General features: G+C 38.2%; 1 protein-coding gene across 2 annotated transcripts in view; it reads right to left on the bottom strand.

Annotated features, from left to right (window-relative positions):
* LOC138427954 (cytochrome P450 2C21-like) overlaps window positions 1–24,503 on the bottom strand; it is a 59,233-nt gene extending 34,730 nt beyond the window's left edge. The window contains exons 1-3 of one of the 2 annotated variants that reach the window (XM_069568079.1): window positions 24,205–24,503; window positions 9,628–9,790; window positions 7,909–8,058 (exon numbers count right to left, since the gene is read on the bottom strand). In XM_069568079.1, the coding sequence (XP_069424180.1) occupies window positions 7,909–8,058; window positions 9,628–9,790; window positions 24,205–24,480 (589 nt within the window). In that variant the 5' untranslated portion in view covers window positions 24,481–24,503. The remainder of the gene's footprint in view (window positions 1–7,908; window positions 8,059–9,627; window positions 9,791–24,204) is intronic. The other variant, XM_069568081.1, reaches the window with a different exon arrangement.
* Window positions 24,504–25,223: the final 720 nt, after the last annotated feature.

Below are 25,223 nucleotides of genomic sequence, written 5' to 3' on the forward strand. Positions count from 1 at the left end.
TCTCTACTAGATTGCCTCTATCTCCTCCCTCCACCTTTGCTTCTCTAGCCAACTCTGTGAATCTCTTTGTGTGTTCCAGATGGTGGAGAACACTTAGGGAACTGTATACTGGCTGGATCTGTCTCTGTGTTTGATTTCCCCCTTTCTTCTCCTGGTCACCTCTGTCTGCTTCCTCCCTCTTCTCTTTTCTGTATAACTCTGTGAACATCTCTGAGTGGTCAACACTGTGGGGAGCACATAAGGAAGTGGCTAGCTTTCTCTCTCATCTTTTGATTCCCCCTCTCCTTCTCCTGGTCACCTCTATCTCTCTCCTCCCTCTTCTTTTCTCCGTGTAACTCTGTGAACCTCTCTGGGTGTCCCTCACTGTGGAGAAACTTTTCAACTTTAACCTAGATGTTATATCATTGGTGCAGTATAGATGGAAAAGTCTTGAGGCTACTGTAAGAATAAGACTGAAAACTAGAGGCAGTAGGCCCAAGTCGAAATCCAGAGAACACCAGAGAACTCCTGACTTGAGGGAACATTAATTGATAGGAGCTCAACAAACGCCTCCATACCTACACTGAAACCAAGCACCACCAAAGGGACAACAAGTTCCAGAGCAAGACATACCATGCAAATTTTCCAGCAACACGGGAACATAGCCCTGAGCTTCAATATACAGGCTGTCCAAAGTCACTCCAAACCCACTGACATCTCATAACTCATTACTGGACACTTGATTGCACTCCAGAGAGAAGAAATCCAGCTCCACCCACCAGAACACTGACACAAGATTTGCTAACCAAGAAACCTTCACAAGCCACCCATCCAAACCCACCCACAGCGAGGAAACTCCACAATAAAGAGAACTCCACAAACTGCCAAAATACAGAAAGGCCACCCCAAACACAGCAATAGAAGCAAGATGAAGTGGCAGAGAAATACCCAGCAGGTAAAGGAACAGGATAAATGCCCAAAAAAAACCATACAAAAGAGGAAGAGATAGGGAATATAACTGATAAAGAATTCCAAATAGTGATAGTGAAAATAATCCAAAATCTTGAAAACAAACTGGAGTTAGAGATAAATAGCCTGGAGACAAGAATTGAGAAGATGCAAGAAAGGTTTAACAAGGACCTAGAAGAAATAAAAAAGAGTCAATCAATAATGAATAATGCAATAAATGATATCAAAAGCACTCTGGAGGGAACCAACAGTAGAATAACGGAGGCAGAAGATAGGGTAAGTGAGGTAGAAGATAGAATGGTAGAAATAAATGAAACAGAGGATAAAAAAGAAAAAAGAATTAAAAGAAATGAGGACAGCCTCAGAGACCTCTGGGACAATGTTAAACACCCAAACATTCGAATCATAGGAGTCCCAGAGAAGAAGACAAAAAGACAGACCATAAGAGAATACTTGAGGAAATAATAGTTGAAAACTTCCCTAAAATGGGGAAGGAAATAATCACCTAAAGTCCAAGAAACTCAAAGAGTCCCAAACAGGATAAACCCAAGGAGAAACACCCCAAGACACATATTAATCAAATTAACAAAGATCAAACATAAAGAACAAATATTAAAAGCAACAAGGGAAAAACAACAAATAACACACAAGGGGATTCCCATAGAGTTAACAGCTGATCTTTCAATAGAAACACTTCAGGCCAGGAGGGAATGGCAGGACAAACTTAAAGTGATGAAAGGAAATAATACCTACAGCCCAGATTACTGTACCCAGCAAGAATCTCATTCAAATATGAAGGAGAAATCAAAAGCTTTACAGACAAGCAAAAGCTGAGAGAATTCAGCATCATCAAACCAGCTCTCCAACAAATGCTAAAAGATCTTCTTTAGACAGGAAACACAAAAAGGGTATATAAACTCGAACCCAAAACAATAAAGTAAATGGCAATGGGATCATACTTATCAATAATTACCTTAAATGTAAATGGGTTGAATGCCCCAACCAAAAAAAAAAACAAAAGACAACGACTGGCCGAATGGATACAAAAACAAGACCCCTATATATGTTGTCTACAAGAGACCCACCTCAAAACAAGGGACACATACAGACTGAAAGTGAAGGGCTGGAAAAAGATAATCCTAGCAAATAGAGACCAAACGAAAGCAGGAGTAGCAATACTCATATCAGATAAAATAGACTTTAAATCAAAGCCTGTGAAAAGAGACAAAGAAGGACACTACATAATGATAAAAGATTCAATCCAAGAAGAAGATATAACAATTATAAATATATATGCACCCAAAATAGGAGCAATGCAATATGTAAGGCAAATGCTAAGAAGTATGAAAGGGGAAATTAACAATAACACAATAATAGTGGGAGACTTTAATACCCCACTCACAACTATGGATAGATCAACTAAACAGAAAATTAGCAAGGAAACAGAAATTTTAAATGATACAATAGACCAGTTAGACCTGATTCATATCTATAGGACATTTCACCCCAAAACAATGAATTTCACCTTTTTCTCAAGCGCACACAGAACCTTCTTTAGGCTAGATCACAACCTGGGCCATAAATTTAGCCTTGGTAAATTCAAAAAACTTCAAATCATTCCAAGCATCTTTTCTGACCACAATAAAGTCAGATTCGATCTCAATTACAGGAGAAAAATATTAAAAATTTCAAAATATTGAGGCTGAACAACTCGCTGCTGAATATCCAACAAATCACAGCAGAAATCAAAATATGCATAGAAATGAATGAAAATGATAACATAACAACCCAAAACCTGTGGGACACTGTAAAAGCAGTGCTAAGGGGAAGGCTCATAGCAATACAGACATACCTCAAGAAATAAGAAAAAGTCAAATAAATAACCTAACTCTACACCTAAAGCAACTAGAAAAGGAAGAAATGAAGAACCCCAGGGTGAATATAAGGAAAGAAATCTTAAAAATTAGGGTAGAAATAAATGCAAAAGAAACAAAAGAGACCATAGCAAAAATCAACAAAGCCAAAAGCTGGTTCTTCGAGAGGATATAGAAAATTGAAAAACTATGAGCCAGACTCATCAAGAAACAAAGGGAGAAAAATATCAAATCAATAAAATTAGAAATGAAAATGGAGAGATCACAATAGACAACGCAGAAATACAAAGGATCATAAGAGACTACTATCAGCAATTATACGCCAATAAAACGGACAACTTGGAAGAAATGGACAAATTCTTAGAAAAGTATAACTTTCCAAAACTAAACCAGGAAGAAATAGAAAATCTTAACTGACCCATCACAAGCACGGACATTGAAACCACAATCAGAAATCTTCCAGCAAACAAAAGCCCAGGTCCAGACAGCTTCACAGCTGAATTCTACCAAAAATTTAGAGAAGAGCTAATACCTATCCTACTCAAACTCTTCCAGAAAATTGCAGAGGAAGGTAAACTTCCAAACTCATTCTATGAGGCCACCATCGCCCTAATACCAAACCAGACAAACATGCCACAAAAAAAGAAAACTACAGGCCAATATCACTGATGAACATAAATTCAAAAATCCTTATCAAATTCTGACAAACAGAATCCAACAACATATTAAAAAGATCATACATCATGACCAAGTTGGCTTTATCCCAGGAATGCAAGGATTCTGTAATATCCACAAATTAATCAATGTAACACACCACATTAACAAATTGAAACATAAAAACCATATGATTATCTCAATAGATGCAGAGAAAGCCTTTGACAAAATTCAACATCCACTTATGATAAAAACTCTCTAGAAAGCAGGAATAGAAGGAACCTCAACATAATAAAAGCTATATATGACAAACCCACAGCAAACATTATCCTCAGTGGTGAAAAATTGAAAGCATTTCCCCTAAAGTCAGGAACAAAACAAAGGTGCCCACTCTCACAACTACTATTCAACATAGTTTTGGAAGTTTTGGCCATAGCAATCAGAGCAGAAAAAGAAATAAAATGAATCCAGATTGGAAAACAAGAAGTAAAACTCTCACTGTTTACAGATGACATGATCCTCCAAATAGAAAATCCCAAAGACTCCACCAGAAAATTACTAGAGCTAATCAATGAATATAGTAAAGTTTCAGGATATAAATCAATGCACAGAAATCCCTTGCATGCCTATACACTAATAATGAGAAAACAGAAAAAGAAATTAAGGAAACAATTCCATTCACCATTGCAATGAAAAGAATACAATTCTTAGGAATATATGTACCTAAAGAAATTAAAGACATATATAGAAAACTATAAAACATTGGTGAAAGAAATCAACGAGGACTCTAATAGATGGAGAAATATACCATGTTCATGGATCAGAAGAATCAATATATGAAAATGAGTATACTACCCAAAGCAATCTATAGATTCAATGCAATCCCTATCAAACTACTGATGGTATTTTTTGAAGAGCTAGAAAGAAGAATTTCATAATTTGTATGGAAATACAAAAAAAACTCAAATAGCCAAAGCAATCTTGAGAAAGAAGAATGGAACTGGAGGAATCAACCTGCCTGACTTCAGGCTCTACTACAAAGCCACAGTCATCAAGACAATATGGTACTGGCACAAAGACAGAAATATAGATCAATGGAACAAAATAGAAAGCCCAGAGATAAATCCACACACATATGGACACCTTATCTTTGACAGAGGGGGTAAGAATATACAGTGGAGAAAAGACAATCTCTTTAACAAGTGGTACTGGGAAAACTGGTTACCATTTATAAAAAAAAAAAAGAAAGAAAGAAAGAAACTACAACACTTTCTAATGCCATACATAAAAATTATCTCAAAATGGATTAAATGTAAGATCAGAATCTATAAAGGAGAACATAGGCAAGACACTCTCCGACATAAATCACAGCAGGATCCTCTATGACCCACCTTCCTGAATATTGGAAATAAATGCAAAAATTAACAAATGGGACCTAATTAAAATTAAAAGCTTCTGCACAACAAAGGAAACTATAAGCAAGATGAAAAGTCAGCCTTCAAAGACAGCCTTCAGAATGGGAGAAAATAATAGCAAATGAAGCAACTGACAAGGAATTAATCTCAAAAATATACAAGCAACTCCTGCAGCTCAATTCCATAAAAATAAAGGACCCAATCAAAAAAATGGGCCAAAGAACTAAACAGACATTTCTCCAGAGAAGACATACAGATGGCTAACAAACACATGAAAAGATGCTCAACATCACTCATTATCAGAGAAATGAAAATCAAAACCACAATGAGGTATCATTTCATGCCAGTCAGAATGGCTGCTATCCAAAAGTCTACAAGCAATAAATGCTGGAGAGGGTGTAGAGAAAAGGGAACCCTCTTACATTGTTGGTGGGAATGCAAACTAGTGCAGCCACTATGGAGAATAGTGTGGAGATTCCTTAAAAAACTGGAAATTGAACTGCCTTATGACCTAGGAATCCCACTTCTGGGCATACACACCAAGGAAACCAGAATTGAAAGAGACATGTGTACCCCAACGTTCATCACAGCACTGTTTATAATAGCCAGGACATGGAAGCAACCTAGATGTCCATCAGCAGACGAATGGATAAGAAAGCTGTGGTACATATACACAATGGACTATTACTCAGCCATTAGAAAGAATACATTTGAATCTGTTCTAATAAGGTGGATGAAACTGGAGCCAATTATACAGAGTGAAGTAAGCCAGAAAGAAAAACACCAATACAGTATACTAACACATATATATGGTATTTAGAAAGAGGGTACTGATAACCCTGTATGTGAGACAGTTAAAGAGACACAGATATATAGAACAGTATTATGGACTGTGTGGGAGAGGGAGAGGGTGGGATGATTTGGGAGAATGGCATTGAAACATGTATACTATCATGTAAGAAATGAATCGCCAGTCTAGATTCGATACAGGATACAGGATGCTTGGGTCTGGTGCACTGCGATGACCCAGAGAGATGATATGGGGAGAGAGGTGGGAGGAGGCTTCAGGATTGGGAACTCATGTACACCTGTGGCGGATTCAGCCAATGTATGGCAAAACCAATACAGTATTGGAAAGTAAAATAAAAATTTAAAAAAAATTTAAAAAGAATCCATTTGAATCTGTTCTAATGAGGTAGATGAAACGAGCCTATTATACAGAGTGAAGTAAGCCAGAAAGAAAATCACCAATACGGCATAATAACATATATATATGGAACTTAGAAAGATGGTAATGATAACCCTGCATGCGAGACAGCAAAATAGACACAGATATATAGAACAATTTTTTGGACTCTGTGAGAGAGGGCAAGGGTGGGATGATTTGGGAGAATGGCATTGAAACATGTATATCATCGTACGTGATATGCACTGGCAGTCCAAGTTTGTTGCATGATACAGGGTCCTCGCATCTGGTGAACTGGGATGATCCAGAGGGACTGGATGAGGAAGGAAGTGGGAGGGGTGTTTCGGATGGGAAACGCATATACACCCGTGGTAGATTCATGTTAATGTATGGCAGAACCAATACAGTATTTTAAAGTAAAAAAAAAAAAAAACTTTAAATTTAAAAAAAAGAAAATGAAGTATAAAGTAATCAGAAATATTCAATGATTAATATGTTTTTTATATTATTAGCAACAAAATGTTGAAAACAGTCTATCTGGAGAAATAAATAAAGCTTGGTTAAATAAACTATGGTAACTTCAAAATAATAGACTACTATACTATTAATAATGTTCTTGATAAAAGAACATGCAAACATATCTATTTAATATGTTAAATTTTAACATAAGGATAGAGAACAATCTATTCAGATGAACCTTGTGTTCTTATCACTGCTTCTGCCAAATCTCCCACGCATTCCTAGGTAATATGCACCAAATGTCCACATGATGTTCATTGATACTCTACTTGAGAAACTTACTTAAAAGAAGAAACCAGAATCATGCAGATAACTGTAATATTTGCATTATTTATATCAGTAGCAGCAAAAAAAGAGGGGGAGAAACCTATCTGGATGACTATATATCAGGGGTAAAAAAAACCACAATACCAAGTCACAACTAGAATGCAGCATTAGTAAGTTAATACTGTTCTTTAAATCTGAATATTGAGGTTAAAAACCACATATGTCTTATGATTCTGATCTTGCTCCTTCCCTGTCAAGTCTCCTACTCACCCTTTTCTCTCCTATTCACTCTTCGGTCCTGCGTGGGCATCCACACACGTGTACACTGAGCAGATGTGTGCTGCTGCAGCTCCCTCCCTTCACACACAAGGGGAGCTATGATACAGCCTTATGCACAGAGAAGGACTTGGTGCAAAATCTATACCTGAACCACTAATTTTATTTCCGTTTTATTGAGATATCACAGATAGACAAGAATGTACAAGTTGAAGGTGTAGTGCACAATGACATGGCATACATGTGTTGCAAAAAATTTGCAATACTTCTCAAGAAGCTACCTGAGAACTTAGTCTTTCAAATTATTTTCACCAAGTTACTAGCAGATTGTCAAAATTCACACTTGCTTCTTCTTCCTGTGCACACATATAAGCACATTTCCCAGCTCCTCTTACAGATAAGCACATTTCCCAACACTTGTGACTGAGTTACAGCCCATGGGATATGAAAGAACTTTTGTGTGCCTGCTATACCTCACCTATTAAAAACAGTATTGCGTTTTTCTTCATTCTTTCCTTCACCCCCACTACCATTCAAAGAGATGAACTCTGGGAGCCACTGGAAGGCAACCATGTGTTGAAGGCATCAAAGGCCCTGGAAACCAGGTGCTTGAAAAGGCCATTATGCCAGCAACTTCATCTCCTACTACTGTCGTGGGAGCAGAAAGTCAACTTCTGTTGTATTTGAGCCGTTACCACTCTGTAGTCTACTTGTAATAACATTTGGTCTACCCCAGCAGTTACTGCTAATTACATAAAGAAATACCCACCATTGGTTTTTCTTAATGCTTCCACCAAACAGAAGGCTTCCTCTTGAATTCTGTGTTCAATAGTCCTCTTCCCCATCCCCATATTCCTCAGAACCATGAGGGAGAAACGTCGAGTTTGCTTCCATATTTCTCCATTGCTGAAAACAATTCCTATCAGAACAAAAACCAAAAACAGAGGAGAATAATCCATTGTCATGAATTCTAGCTGAGAGTCTTTAAACCAGGAAATGACAAGGACACCTAAGCAGGGATTAAATATAGTAGTGACAGCCTCAGGAATTCCTATCAGGCCCTTCATCACCTGCCTCCTCCTCTCTTAACCCAGCTTGTATCTTACTGTCAAGACTCTTGGTTTTACATATTACACTCTTCTTAATATTAGCTTTTGCAAAATTCAGAACAACCCTAAGAACCAAGTGTTTTGTCTCCATTTTACTTGTGAGGATGCTGAAAATCACAGAAGCAAGATATTCGCTCTTTGGTAACACAGCTAACAATCCATAGAGTCCAAGTTATAGGTTAAGTTTTCAGGATTGATTTGGGCACTGAAAATGAACTGTAGGAGAAACAACAAGAGTCAATTCAACAAGACAAACAACAAGACAGAGATAAACAGCACTTGTGTATTGAAAGGAAGCTCATGAAAATCTATTCCTCAAGTAAGGGACGTGGCCATAGCTCTTCCCATTTTGACATTTTCCTTCTATTTTCTAATCTCTTCCTTGAAATATGGATGTCTTCCCCGTGTTCTACCCTGTGGGTGCATGCCACCCCTTCTCACAGCCCCACGACTAGGCTGGGTCTATGATACAAACCATAAAGCACAAACATCCTCTGAAAAGAGGGTCATGGGGAAAGACAATAATTATAAATTAGAATATTAAAGAAAATCTTCTGAAATCAAATACTTGCACTGTCATCTGTTTAACTACATTGTACCAAAAAAAGTTTAATGTCAAACTTCCAGAGCCAAGAACAAGATCAAAAGAGACAATGCTCATAGGGACCTTGTCAAATGAGACCTTAAAGAACAATGTAATTAAAGGATGAAGTGACCCTATTCAGGCATTATTTTTGTAAGAACCCAGTGACCCACAGAGTATGGGACAGTTTAAGGTCTAGCTATTAAAACACAGATGACAGACAGAGCAAGTATTTGATTTCAAAAGATTTTCTTTAATACTCTAATTTATATTTATTGTCTTTCCCCATGACCCTCTTTTCAGAGCATATTTGTGCTTTATGCTTTGTATTATATTCTATTGGATAAAAAAATTGTTGTTCTTTGTTTTCTAAGAAGAATAGAAAATTGAATGCAATGTACATACTTCAAACCTTTGTTGGTTCCATGTATATATTATGCAAGCTTCCAAAACTAGTCTCCTAGCAACCATGACTCAGGCCAGAAAGCAAAATGTTCAGTAAATAGGATAATTTATTGTCATTTTCCTCCTTTCTTTTTCTCTCTGTCTCTTTTTCATTATCTGACCTGGCCATAATTTATTAATAGAACATTAGAAGATTTGCTTTCATTGCACTTAATGTTTCATTCAGACTGTGTCATCTTCACAATTTTAAATATGGATTAATGATCCATAGAAAACTGTTTAATGATGATGCTTTCATAAACTTCTCTATTACCTATAATTTCTCAATTCCTTAGCCTATTTGAATCTGTCCAACCTACAATTTCCACACACTCCTCAAATAGAAGCATACCTAATCCCTTGTTGATGTTGTCTGCCACTGGTAAACTACCTCTGCCAGAAAATTCCTCACTCTGATCAATCAGGACTTGCTTCACTGCTTCATATCCATGCAACACCACAGTGGGCTTCATGCCAAAATACAGAGTGAACACAGGGCCATAATCTTCTGCTAGCTGGAAAAGGAACAGGGGATGCAAGAACAGTGAGCATTTCAAACTGAAAATGTAGATAATGTAGGAAAATGTAGGTAATGTGGGAAATATTTTTAATCTTCTTAAGATTCACCCATTATAAAAAGTTTCAATTTCTAGAACAAGTAATTTAATATGACATCACTTTACTACAATGGTAATTATCATTATATTATTAGAATACTGTTATAATAATTATCATCACCATCTACAGTTATTCTTTATTCAGTTCCTACTATGTGACAAAGGCCATAGTATGAATTTTATTAGTATTATTCTATTAAGCTTTTTTCTGCCAAAATTATAATTGCTCCTTCCTTCTTATAGTGGCAATAAATGATATGTTTCCTCTATGTAAGGGAAGGTGCTCCATCTCTCACACATGCAGGCTAATACCCATCCTCTCATTATCCATTCTTCACATCTTTAACACCAGAGACCTCTAAGCTTTCAAAATACATAAGGACATAGCCATAGACATTTTCCATCTTCCCAGTGTGATGATATAAGTAAGTTTCCACGAACTGAGATAAGCAGAAGGGATGTGCACAAATTCTACACTGGCATAAATGGGTGACAACACATTTCTCCAAATATCCATAGGTTGAAATGACAGTGTGGAGATGACCCCTCTGTGACTGCAAATGAGAACAACAGCCTTAGAGCACAGAATGGTAAACCACAAGACTGAGAAGATCTGGTTCTCTGAAAGACCTGGTGAAGGAGAGGCAGCCCAGCAGCACTTAACTCTATGCCTTCTATGTGGAAGGCACAAATAAACTGTCTTCCTTAAGTCACTGCATTATTGTGGTCTTTCTGTCATGACAGCTTCTTTAGTGTACTACATGGTGTAGACTTTCACTCTTTCAACTTGTCCAATGTTTGAGTCCTTTTGCCACCTTATAATTCATTCTCCGCACAGCAACTCATTTCACAAAGCATATGTTAAAGAACATTATATTGCTCTTATGCTAAAGACCAATATTCTTAAAATCCCTGTAAGATCTACATACTCTGGTCCCTGCTTACCTGCCTAATCTCATCTCACACCATGCTTTTACCTACTCTCTGGGTAACAAAAAATTGGTCCTCTTTTAGACATTCCAATAACTAAGTCTGCTCCAGACTGAGAAAAAAGATGGAACAAACATTTACCTGTATCTTATCCAGTTAATGTATAATTATATTTCAGATTTTAGCTCCAATTTCACTTCCACAGAGAACTCTTACTGACTATGCCGCCTACCTGTAATCCTTTAAACTATATCACCTTTCTCTACTGGGTTCCTATTACATGGTTTATAATCATACACTTATTTGCATAACTTTCATAAATAAATGCCTACCATCTAGACTGTAAATTCCGTACTGCTGATTTTTTTTTTTAAATTAACTTCTCGGATAGTCAAGGAACCTGCCTGCAATGTGGAAGACCTAGGTTCCGTTCCTGGGTTGGGAAGATCCCTGGGAGAAGGGAAGAGCTACACACTCCAGTATTCTTGCTTGGAGAATTCCATGGACAGAGGAGCCTGGCTGGTGGGCCACAGTCCATGGGGTAGCAAAGAGTCGGACATGACTGAGTGACTAAAATTTTCACTTTCTTTCACTTTGAAAATTTCCAGCATCTGACACACCTGGGACTGAAAATAAGTATTCAATAACTTGTTAAGCTCAGGTATTAATATTTGTGTATAATAATTATTATTCACATTTTAAAGAAATAAATATTAAATCTCAGAGAGATTTTTAAAATTTGACCAAGGCTGTAAGTTAACAAGTGTATGAGCTGGGGTGCTGACACAATCTCTTCAAAACCAGAGTCTGATACACAGAAGGAGAGCTTCCAGGGGCAGTACTCTCATAACTACCTTTCCCAGAGAAGTCAGATTTCAGATAATCCCTTCAAGATTTAAAGAGCTATAGAACAGTTTTTCATTCATTGAGCAAATACAACAGAAACTGAGATCTCTTGAAACTTGGTTATTTTCTTGATTTCAAATCACTGTATTATTCTTTCAGGAAAGTTTGAGGTAGTCACTCTGTAACTATGCAGTTTTTAAAAATTAAAGCAATTTCATTGCCATTAGAATTCACCAAAAACAAATGTTATAAAGGACACATAGGTCACAACATGGACAGAGAATTCCTAATTTTGACGACTTCAACAATGATCTCATTGATCTCAATCCTTTCTGGCAACCTTTAGCTTCATACCATCTGAAATCATGTCTGGGTGTCATACATCATGGACAAGTGGGATTTATCCCAGGGATGCAAGTATGGTTCAATATTCTCAAATTAATCAATGTGATACATCACATTAACAAATGGAAAAATAAAATTCATAGGATAACTCAATAGATGTAGAAAAGTTTTTTATTAAATTCAATATCCATTTAAGATTAAAAATTCTCCACAAAGTGGTATAGAGGCAACATACTTCAACATAATTTAAAAATCACATATATAATAAGTCCACAGCTAACATCATCATACTTGACAGTGAAAAACAAAGTATTTTCTCTAAATCAAGAAGAAGATAAGGATGCCTACTCTTGCCACTTTTACTCAAAATTTCATATTGGAAATCAAAGCCATAGCAATCAAAGAAAGTGAACTAAAAGGAACTGAAAGAATGAAGAAAAACTGTCCTTATTTGTAGATGATACAATACTATGCTTACAAAATTCTAAGTTTAGTTCAGTTGTTCAGTCTTGTCCAACTCTTTGTGATCCCATGGACTACAGCATGCCAGGCCTCTCTGTCCATCACCATCTCCTGGAGTTTACTTAAACTCATATCCATTGAGTCGTTGATGTCATCTGACCATCTCATCCTCTGTCATCCCCTTCTCCTCCCGCCTTCAATTTTTGCCAGCATCAGGGTCTTTTCCAATGAGTCAGTTCTTTGCATCAGGTGGCCAAAATATTGGAGTTTCAGCTTCAGCATCAGTCCTTCCAATGAATACTCAGGGCTAATTTCCTTTAGGATGGACTGGCTAGATCTCCTTGCTGTCCAAAATTCTAAAGATCCCAACAAAAATCTTCTAGAGCTCATCAGTGAATTTGGAAAAGTTGTAGAATAAGAAAATTAACATGCAGAAATCTGTTCCATTTCTAAATAGTAAGAACAACCTATCAGAAAGAGAAATTATTTTTAAAATCCCACTTATCATCACATAGAAGAGAATATAATTCCAAGCAATAAATATAATTAACCAAGGAAGTAAAAGACATGTACTCAGAAAACTGTAAGATGCTGATTAAAAAAAAAAAAAAAGACAATACAAATAGGTGGAAAGACATAATATGCTCATGGACAGGGAAGGTTAATATTGTTAAAATGAACATATTATATATTTCCCAAGGAAATCAACAAATTCAAAGCAAATCGTATCAAAATACCAGTGTAATTTTCAAAGTGCTACAAGTAATTCCAAAATTTGTATGGAAACACAAAAGATCTCAAGTAGACAAAGATATCCAAAGAAAGAACAGAACTGAAAGTATCATACTCCCTGATGTCAGACTACAGTACAAAGTTACAGTAACCAAAACAGAATTGTACTGGCATAAAAACGGAAACAGGTCTATGGAGCAGAACATATAGCCCAGAAAATAACCCACACTTACATGAACAAGGAATCCGTGAAAGAGGACACAAAAATATACAGTGGGGAAAAGGCAATTTCTTCAATAAGTGATGTGAGGAAAACTAGACAGCTACATGTAAAAGAATTGAATTAAAATATTTCTCAAGCTAGTAATATTATGCTCAAAATCTTTTAAGATAGGCTTCAGCAGTACATGAATCGCGACCTTCCAGATGCAAAAGCTAGGTTTAGAAAGGGCAGAGGAACCAGAGATCAAACATCTACTTCACTGACTACACTAAATCCTTTTACGGTATGGATCACAAAATCTGTGAAAAATTATTAAAGAGATGGGAATACCAGACCACCTTGCCTGTCTCCTCTGAAACCTGTATGCGGGTAAAGAAGCAACAGTTAGAACTGGACATGCAACAACTGACTGGTTCAAAATTGGGAAAGGAGTACAATAAGGCTGTATATTGTCACCCTGCTTATATGCAGAGTATAGCTTAACTTATATGAAGAGTACATCATATGAAATGCTGGGCTGGATGAATCACAAGCTGGCATCAAGATTACCAGCAGAAATATCAATAACCTCAGATATGCAGATGATACTAATCTAATGGCAGAAGGCAAAGAGGAACTAAAGAACCCCTTGAGGAGGGTGAGAGAGGAGAGTGAAAAAGCTGTCTTAAATCAGCATTCAAAAAACTAAGACCATGGCATCTGATCCCATTATTTCATGGCAAATAGAAGGGAAAAAGTGGAAGCAGTGACAGATTTTATTTTCTTGGGTTCCAAAATTACTGTGGACATTGACTGCAGCCATGAAATTAAAAAATATTTCCTCCTTGAAAGAAAAGCTATGACAAATCTAGACAGCATATCAAAAAGCAGAGACATCACTTTGCTGACAAAGGTCCATATAGTCAAAGCTATGGTTTCTAGTAGTCATGTATGGATGAGAGAGGTGAACCATAAAGAAGGCTGAGCACTGAAGAACTGATGCTTTTGAATTGTGGTATTGGAGAAGACTCTTGAGAGTCCCTGGGACTGCAAGGAGATCCAACCAGTCCATCCTAAAGGAAATCAGTCCTGAATATTCATTGGAAGGACTGTTGATTAAGCTAAAGCTCCAATACTTTGGCGACCTGATTGGAAGAGCCAACTCACTGGAAAAGACCCTCATGCTAGGAAAGACTGAAGACAAAGGAGAAGAGGGTGGCAGACGGTGAGATGGTTAGATACATCACTGACTCAACAGACATGAGTTTGAGCAAACTTCAAGAGATAGTGGAGGACAGAGTAGCCTGGCATGCTGCAGTCCATGGGTCGCAAAGAGTCAGACACGACTCAGTGATGAACAACACAGAAACAAACATTTTCTCATGCTGTATACAAAACTTAACTCAAAAAGGGTTGAGGACTTAAATGTAAGACCAGAAGCCATAAAACTCTAGAAGAAAACATAAGCAGTATACTCTTTCACATGTATTATAGCATATATTTTTGGATCTGCCTCCTCCTGCTGCTGCTGCTGCTGCTGCTAAGTCGCTTCAGTCGTGTCCAACTCTGTGCGACCCCATAGATGGCAGCCCACCAGGCTCCCCGGTCCCTGGGATTCTCCAGGCAAGAACAATGGAGTGGGTTGCCATTTCCTTCTCCAATGCATGAAAGTGAAAAGTGAAAGTGAAGTCACTCAGTCATGTCCGACTCTCAGCGACCCCATGGACTGAAGCCTACCAGGCTCCTCAGTCCATGGGATTTTCCAGGCAAGAACACTGGAGTGGGGTGCCATTGCCTTCTCCTCTGGAGAAGAGAGTCACGACTGAGTCGGACACGACTGAAGCGACTTAGCAGCAGCAGCAACTGCCTGCTAGTAAAGTGAAAGTGTTAGTCACTAAGCTGTATCCGACTCTTTGCGACCCCCTAGACTGTAGCCCACCAGGCTCCTCTGTCCATGGAATTCTCCAGGCAAAAATACTGAAGTGGGTAGCCATTCCATTCTCCAGGTTGTCTTTCTCAACCCAGGAATCAAACCCAGGTCTCCAACATTTTGGGCAGATTTTTTACCATCTTTACCATAAAAAAGAATGAAATTTTGCCATTTGCAATACCATAGACTAATATGGAGGGCATTGCACTTGGTGAAGTAAGTCAGACAGAGAAAGACAACATTTATATGTGGAATACTCAAAAATAAAATTAATGAATTGAACAGAATATAAACAGGCTCATATACATAGAGAAAAAACTAGTGGTTACCATGGGGAAACAAGAAGAATGGAGGGGGGAAAGAGGGGTAGGGGATTAAAAACTATAGACTACTATGTATAAAACAAATAAACTGCACAGGGAATACATCCTATAATTTACAATAAATTTCAAAGGAGCATAATCTCTAAAATTTTCTATATTCTCACTTGAAACTAACATAATATTGTAAATCAACTCTAGCTCAATTGAAAATAAATTAATAGGGCTCTGCTGGTAATCCACCAGTAATCCATCTCACAATGCAAGGGACACTGGTTTGATCCCTCTTCTGGGAAGACCCCACATGCTGCAGGGAAAAAGCCTGAGTGCCACAGCTACTGAACCTACACTCTGGAGACTGTGAGGGGCAACTACTGAACCCAAGAGCCACAGAGCGTTCTCTTGTTGCAACAAGAGAAGTCATGGTAAGAGAATTCCACACACCACAACTATAGTGAAGTTTCTGCTCGCTGCAGCCAAAGAAAACCTGTGCAAAGTAATAAAGACTGAGCACAGCCAAAAATAAATATTTTTATTCATTTATTTAAAAACATTTATTTTTGGCAATTAAAATAAATAAATTTATATTAAAAATAAATGAATAAAAATAAGTAACAATGAATAAATATATAAATAAAACCATGTCCAGGTGTCCAATGGGAACTCCCCTTTAAAACCACTTTTAGAGAGAGGAGGGAAAGATGGCGGAGGAATAGGACGGGAAGATCACGTTCTCCCTCACTAATTCCTCAAAAGAACATTTCAACCCCGAGCAAACTCCACAAAACAACTTCTGTAGGCTGGCAGAGGACATCAGGCAACCAGAAAAGCAGACCATTGTCTTCAAAAACAGGTAGGAAAAAATATAAAAGACGAAAAAGGAGACAAAGGAGGTGGGGAGGGAGCTCCGTCCCGGGAAGGGAAGCCCGTCCCGGGAAGGGAATTTTAAGAAGAGAGGTTTCCAAACACCAGGAAACACTCTCCCTGCCGAGTCTGTGGCGAGCCTTGGAAACACAGAGGGCAACATAACAGGAAGGAAAAATAGATAAATAATTAAAACCAAGAGATTACAAGCCCACCAGTAACTCCCCCAGCGGAAAAGCAGCACAGACGCCTGCATCCGCCATTGGGAAGTGGGGGCAGGGCAGGGACGCGCGGGAGGCGCGGGCTGCAGAGCTTTGTAAGAATCGGGCAGGAACGCCCCAAGCTCCACCAGAACGATCTAACTTGAGCTAGCAAACCAGACTGTGGGATAGCTACCACGCGAAAAGCTCGAACATAAGACACTGCCAGGACCCAGCACAGAACAAAGGACGGAACGGAAAAAGCCAGCTGCAGACCATTCCCCGCCGGGGACAGGCAGCCAGAGCCGTAAGGACTGGAAAGGGGCAATTGCAGACCCGGAGAGACTTTACTTACCTAACTGCAAGCAGGCTCCTTTGCTAAGACTTCTGGGGGTGCTGGACAGTCACAGTCTGCCTCACGGGGTGCGCCAGCGGTCCACCCAGAGAGCTGAGCGGCAGCGGCGGAAAAGGTGACAAGCCGCGGCGATCGCGCTCGCCAAACTCCTGAGCTACTCGGACCTGGGAAGGGCACAAAGCGCAGTCCCAGCCGCATTTGTGCCTCTGAGGGCTGCCTGAGGGCCGAACCTGAGCGGCTTGGACCGGGGAAGTGCACGCAGCCTAGGGCCGGCCCCAGACGGTTCCCGGCTGAGCATCATAGAGCCGGAGCGGTTTGTGCACCGTGAGAAAGGACAGGTCAAGCGGGGCAGAGATACTGTGTACACACGACAGTGCTATTTGTTTGCAGCATCCCCCCTCCCCACAGCGCGACTGAACTAGTGAGCCTAAAAACCAGCAAACAGAAGACGTTAAACAGAGGGAACCACCTTGGAAGTGAGCCCACACGACCCATAACATCAGAGAAGAGCCAGATATATTTTTAATTTTTTAATATTTTTAAAATCATTCTTTTTTTTTTTGCCTTTTGCTTTTTTTTTTCTTTTTTTTCCGAGCTTTTTTTTAATTGTTAAATCTTCTATTTCTCCTCTAATTTTTATTTCTATAACCTAGTATTACTATTTTTAAAAAAAAAAGACTTTTTTTTTTTTTTTTAAGGCAAACACCATATATACTCTTTGGATGGTTGTTGGTGTTTTGTTTTGTTTTTTTTTTGTTTGTTTGTTTTTTAATAATTCTTTTTTTTTCTTTCTTCCTTTTTCCTTCTGCTTTTCTTTAATATTGTATCTTTGAAAATCCAACCTCTACTCCAGATTTTTAATCTTTGTTGTCAATTTTGTACATTTAAAAACCCAAACTTCACTACCCAAGTTTACCTGAGAGCGAGATTACTGGCTTGTCCACTCTCTCCTCCTCTGGCCTCTCCTTTTTCTCCACCAGGTGGCCTCTGTCTCTTTTCTCCCCCATCTCTTCTCTATCCAACTCTGTGAATCTCTGTGTGTTCCAGACGGTAGAGAGCACCTAAGGAACTGGTTACTGGCAGGATTTGTCTCTCTCCTACTCATTCCTCTCTCTTATCCTCCTGGTCACCTCTGTCTACTTCCTCCCTCTCCTCTTCCCTGTATAACTCTGTAAATACCTCTGAGCGGTCCAGACTATAGAGCGCACATAAGGAAGTGACTACTGGCTAGCTTGCTCTCTCCTCTCTTGATCTCACCACATCTCATTCCAGTTACCTCTAACTACCCCCTCCATCTTCTCTTCTCCTTGTAACTCAGTGAACCTCTCTGAGTGTCCCTCAAGGTGGAGAAACTTTTCATCTTTAACCTAGATGTTTTATCATCGGTGCTGTATAGATGGAGAAGTCTAGAGGCTACTGTGAAAATAAAACTGAAAACCAGAAGCAGGAAGCTTAAACTCAAAGCCTGAAAACATTAGAGAACTCTTGAATTCAGGGAACATTAAGCAATAGGAGCTCATCAAAAGCCTTCATACCTACACTGAAACCAAGCTCCACCCAAGGGCCAACAAGTTCCAAAACAAGACATACCACTCAAATTCTCCAGCAACACAGGAACACTCCCCTGAGCCTCAATATACAGGCAGCTCAAAATTATCCCAAAACCTTTGATGTCTCATAACCCATTACGGGTCACTCCACTGCACTCCAGAGAGAAGAAACCCAGCTCCACCCACCAAAACTCCAACACAAGCCTCCCTAACCAGGAAACCTTGACAAGCCACTGATAGAACCCCACCCAAAGTGAGGAAGCTCCATAATAAAGAGAACTCCACAAATTATCAGAATATAAAAAGGCCACCCCAAACGCAACAATATAACCAAGATGAAGAGACAGAGGAATACTCAGCAGGCAAAGGAACAGGAGAGTTGCCCACCAAACCAAACAAAAGAGGAAGAAGTAGGGAATCTACCGGAGAAGGAATTCCGAATATTGATAGTGAAAATGATCCAAAATCTTGAAATCAAAATGGAAACACAGATAAATAGCCTAGAGACAAGGATTGAGAAGATGCAAGAAAGGTTTAACAAGGACCTAGAAGAAATAAAAAAGAGTCAAAATATAATGAATAACACAATAAATGAGATCAGAAACACTCTGGAGGCAACAAATAGTAGAATAACGGAGGCAGAAGATAGGATTAGTGAAATAGAAGATAGAATGGTAGAAATAAATGAATCAGAGAGGAAACAAGAAAAACGAATTAAAAGAAACGAGGACAATCTCAGAGACCTCCAGGACAATATGAAACGCTCCAACATTCGAATTATAGGAGTCCCAGAAGAAGAAGACAGAAAGAAAGATCATGAGAAAATCCTTGAGGAGATAATAGTTGAAAACTTCCCTAAAATGGGGAAGGAAATAATCACCCAAGTCCAAGAAACACAGAGAGTCCCAAATAGGATAAACCCAAGGCGGAACACCCCAAGACACATATTAATCAAATTAACAAAGATCAAACACAAAGAACAAATATTAAAAGCAGCAAGGGAAAAACAACAAATAACACACAAGGGGATTCCCATAAGGATAACAGCTGATCTGTCAATAGAAACTCTTCAGGCCAGGAGGGAATGGCAAGACATACTTAAAGTGATGAAAGACAATAACCTACAGCCCAGATTACTGTACCCAGCAAGGATCTCATTCAAATATGAAGGAGAAATCAAAAGCTTTACAGACAAGCAAAAGCTGAGAGAATTCAGCACCACCAAACCAGCTCTTCAACAAATTCTAAAGGATATCCTCTAGACAGGAAACATGAAAAGGGTGTATAAACCCGAACCCAAAATAATAAAGTAAATGGCAACGGGATCATACTTATCAATAATTACCTTAAACGTAAATGGGTTGAACGCCCCAACCAAAAGACAAAGACTGGCCGAATGGATACAAAAACAAGACCCCTCTATATGCTGCTTACAAGAGACCCACCTCAAAACAAGGGACACATACAGACTGAAAGTGAAGGGCTGGAAAAAGATATACCACGCAAATAGAGACCAAAAGAAAGCAGGAGTGGCAATACTCATTTCCGATAAAATAGACTTTAAAACAAAGGCTGTGAAAAGAGACAAAGAAGGCCACTACATAATGATCAAAGGAACAATCCAAGAAGAAGATATAACAATTATAAATATATATGCACCCAATATAGGAGCACCACAATATGTAAGACAAATGCTAACAAGTATGAAAGGGGAAATCAACAATAACACAATAATAGTGGGAGACTTTAATACCCCACTCACACCTATGGACAGATCAACTAAACAGAAAATTAACAAAGAAACGCAAACTTTAAATGATACATTAGATCAGTTAGACCTAATTGATATCTATAGGACATTTCACCCCAAAACAACGAATTTCACCTTTTTTTCAAGTGCTCATGGAACCTTCTCCAGGATAGATCACATCCTGGGCCATAAATCTAAACTTGATAAATTCAAAAAAATCGAAATCATTCCAAGCATCTTTTCTGACCATAATGCATTAAGATTAGATCTCAATTACAGGAGAAAAACTATTAAAAATTCCAACATATGGAGGTTGAACAACACACTTCTGAATAACCAACAAATCACAGAAGAAATCAAAAAAGAAATCAAAATATGCATAGAAACTAATGAAAATGAAAACACAACAACCCAAAACCTGTGGGACACTATAAAAGCAGTGCTAAGAGGAAAGTTCATAGCAATACAGGCATACCTCAAGAAACAAGAAAAAAGTCAAATAAATAACCTAACTCTACAACTAAAGCAACTAGAAAAGGAAGAGTTGGAGAACCCCAGAGTGAGTAGAAGGAAAGAAATCTTAAAAATTAGGGCAGAAATAAATGCAAAAGAAACAAAAGAGACCATAGCAAAAATCAACAAAGCCAAAAGCTGGTTCTTTGAAAGGATAAATAAAATTGACAAACCATTAGCCAGACTCATCAAGAAGCAAAGAGAGAAAAATCAAATCAATAAAATTAGAAATGAAAATGGAGAGATCACAACAGACAACACAGAAATACAAAGGATCATAAGAGACTACTATCAGCAGTTGTATGCCAATAAAATGGACAACGTGGAAGAAATGGACAAATTCTTAGAAAAGTACAATTTTCCAAAACTGAACCAGGAAGAAATCGAAAATCTTAACAGACCCATCACAAGCACGGAAATTGATACTGTAATCAGAAATCTTCCAGCAAACAAAAGCCCAGGTCCAGATGGCTTCACAGGTGAATTCTACCAAAAATTTCGAGAAGAGCTAACACCTATCCTACTCAAACTCTTCCAGAAAATTGCAGAGGAAGGTAAACTTCCAAACTCATTCTATGAGGCCACCATCACCCTAATACCAAAACCTGACAAAGATGTCACAAAAAAAGAAAACTACAGGCCAATATCTCTGATGAACATAGATGCAAAAATCCTCAACAAAATTCTAGCAATCAGAATCCAACAACACATTAAAAAGATCATACACCATGACCAAGTGGGCTTTATCCCAGGGATGCAAGGATTCTTCAATATCCGCAAATCAATCAATGTAATTCACCACATTAACAAATTGAAAAATAAAAACCATATGATTATCTCAATAGATGCAGAGAAGGCCTTTGACAAAATTCAACATCCATTTATGATAAAATCTCTCCAGAAAGCAGGAATAGAAGGAACATATCTCAACATAATAAAAGCTATCTATGACAAACCCACAGCAAACATTATCCTCAATGGTGAAAAATTGAAAGCATTTCCCCTAAAGTCAGGAACAAGACAAGGGTGTCCACTTTCACCACTACTATTCAACATAGTTCTGGAAGTTTTGACCACAGCAATCAGAGCAGAAAAAGAAATAAAAGGAATCCAAATTGGAAAAGAAGAAGTAAAACTCTCACTGTTTGCAGATGACATGATCCTCTACATGGAAAACCCTAAAGACTCCACCAGAAAATTACTAGAGCTCATCAATGAATATAGTAAAGTTGCAGGATATAAAATCAACACACAGAAATCCCTTGCATTCCTATACATGAATAATGAGAAAGTAGAAAAAGAAATTAAGGAAACAATTCCATTCACCATTGCAACGAAAAGAATAAAATACTTAGGAATATATCTACCTAAGGAAACTAAAGACCTATGTATAGAAAACTATAAAACACTGATGAAAGAAATCAAAGAGGACACTAATAGATGGAGAAATTCACCATGTTCATGGATCGAAAGAATCAATATAGTGAAAATGAGTATACTACCCAAAGCAATTTACAGATTCAATGCAATCCCTATCAAGCTACTAGCCACATTTTTCACAGAACTAGAACAAGTAATTTCAAGATTTGTATGGAAATACAAAACACCTCGAATAGCCAAAGCAATCTTGAGAAAGAAGAATGGAACTGGAGGAATCAACTTGCCTGACTTCAGGCTCTACTACAAAGCCACAGTCATCAAGACAGTATGGTACTGGCACAAAGACAGACATATAGATCAATGGAACAAAATAGAAAGCCCAGAGATAAATCCACACACATATGGACACCTTATCTTTGACAAAGGAGGCAAGAATATACAATGGAGTAAAGACAATCTCTTTAACAAGTGGTGCTGGGAAAACTGGTCAACCACTTGTAAAAGAATGAAACTAGATCACTTCCTAACACCGCACACAAAAATAAACTCAAAATGGGTTAAAGATCTAAATGTAAGATCAGAAACTATAAAACTCCTAGAGGAGAACATAGGCAAAACACTCTCAGACATAAATCACAGCAGGATCCTCTATGATCCACCTCCCAGAATGCTGGAAATAAAAGCAACAATAAACAAATGGGATCTAATTAAAATTAAAAGCTTCTGCACAACAAAGGAAAATATAAGCAAGGTGAAAAGACAGCCTTCTGAATGGGAGAAAATAATAGCAAATGAAGCAACTGACAAACAACTAATCTCAAAAATATACAAGCAACTTCTGTAGCTCAACTCCAGAAAAATAAACGACCCAATCAAAAAATGGGCCAAAGAACTAAACAGACATTTCTCCAAAGAAGACATACGGATGGCTAACAAACACATGAAAAGATGCTCAACATCACTCATTATTAGAGAAATGCAAATCAAAACCACAATGAGGTACCACTTCACACCAGTCAGAATGGCTGCGATCCAAAAATCTGCAACCAATAAATGCTGGAGAGGGTGTGGAGAAAAGGGAACCCTCCTACACTGTTGGTGGGAATGCAAACTAGTACAGCCACTATGGAGAACAGTGTGGAGATTCCTTAAAAAATTGCAAATAGAACTACCTTATGACCCAGCAATCCCACTTCTGGGCATACACACCGAGGAAACCAGAATTGAAAGAGACACATGTACCCCAATGTTCATCGCAGCACTGTTTATAATAGCCAGGACACGGAAACAACCTAGATGTCCATCAGCAGATGAATGGATAAGAAAGCTGTGGTCCATATACACAATGGAGTATTACTCAGCCGTTAAAAAGAATTCATTTGAATCAGTTCTGATGAGATGGATGAAACTGGAGCCGATTATACAGAGTGAAGTAAGCCAGAAAGAAAAACACCAATACAGTATACTAACACATATATATGGAATTTAGGAAGATGGCAATGACGACCCTGTATGCAAGACAGGGAAAGAGACACAGATGTGTATAACAGACTTTTGGACTCAGAGGGAGAGGGAGAGGGTGGGATGATTTGGGAGAATGACATTCTAACATGTATACTATCATGTGAATTGAATCGCCAGTCTATGTCTGACGCAGGATGCAGCATGCTTGGGGCTGGTGCATGGGGATGACCCAGAAAGATGTTTTGGGGAGGGAGGTGGGAGGGGGGTTCATGTTTGGGAATGCATGTAAGAATTAAAGATTTTAAAATTTAAAATAAAATAAAATAAAATAAAATGATGTATAACATAAAAAAAAAATTAAAACCACTTTTAACAAACATGGTGTCTGGGACTATGGAGTCTGGGACAAGACATAGGGCAGTCTTATTTACTCATTACAAACAACTGGAAGAAAAGTAATCATACTTGCCTTGCTTATGCATTTGCTGATATTCTTAATATTTATCTGGAGAATATTTCCAACAATTGGGAGAGGAGTGGGTCCAGGTGGCAGCTTCCCTTTGCCATGCCTCTGATTCCATAGAAAAAGGAAAATCAAAATAGAAAGACAGATCACCAGAACTACAAAGGGATCCATTGGTGCACTTTGTGTGAGGGCAGCTGAAAGCTTAAAATCCAAACACTTTATAAAAACTAAGTGCAAAGGAAAAAAAAACAAACAAAGTGCAAGCTTATCATCAAACATGCAATAAGTCTTTGAACTTTTAAATAAATATTGCTTTATCATCAGTGCACTTTGACTTGTCAATAGATATTTAAACAAAAGGTTACATTAGTATTGATAAACATGTAAGTTTCAATGGAAATCTCAACTGAAAAATAATTCACTTTATCAGAGATGGCCATATTTTAGTAGTAAAATTGAAGCTATCAGAGTTTCAAAGGACTGGAATTCACAATCACAACAAATGATGAGAGCGTCTCTGCTCATCATATAAGCAGAAAAAGAAGCACTCTCTTAGAGCTTTTTCTCATAAAATCCATGGAAAGGCCAGGTGAAAACAGAAGAAGCGGGCAGGACAAATAAAGAAAGGAATAGGGAGCTGGTCTTATCTTAGAAAAGAGTAGAGCTATCCCACTAGTTCTCACAGAGCCCTTTTTTGGTGCCAGGAGTTCTGACACCACTTACATCCAGAGGAGATGCTGGTCAGCAGACAGTAGACAGGAACAGGAATAACAAGTCAAGGAAAGAAATCACTCAAAGACATCAGTGGAAGGTCCCGTGGCTGCATATCACCCACCCCGCTGCTGTGCATACCCATTTCCAATAAGGATCACATAGCCAGAGCAAACATTGTATGTTCACAGCTAGGTCAAAAAATACACTCCAGCATTCAATACTATAAATATTTGAAAGTGTCTACAAACTCACAGATATGAACAAAATTTCAAGACTCAAAAGATATTTGAGGACCTCCAATTGCATAA

The sequence above is a fragment of the Ovis canadensis genome, chromosome 22 (genome assembly GCF_042477335.2).
Source record: "Ovis canadensis isolate MfBH-ARS-UI-01 breed Bighorn chromosome 22, ARS-UI_OviCan_v2, whole genome shotgun sequence".
Taxonomy (NCBI): domain Eukaryota; kingdom Metazoa; phylum Chordata; class Mammalia; order Artiodactyla; family Bovidae; genus Ovis; species Ovis canadensis.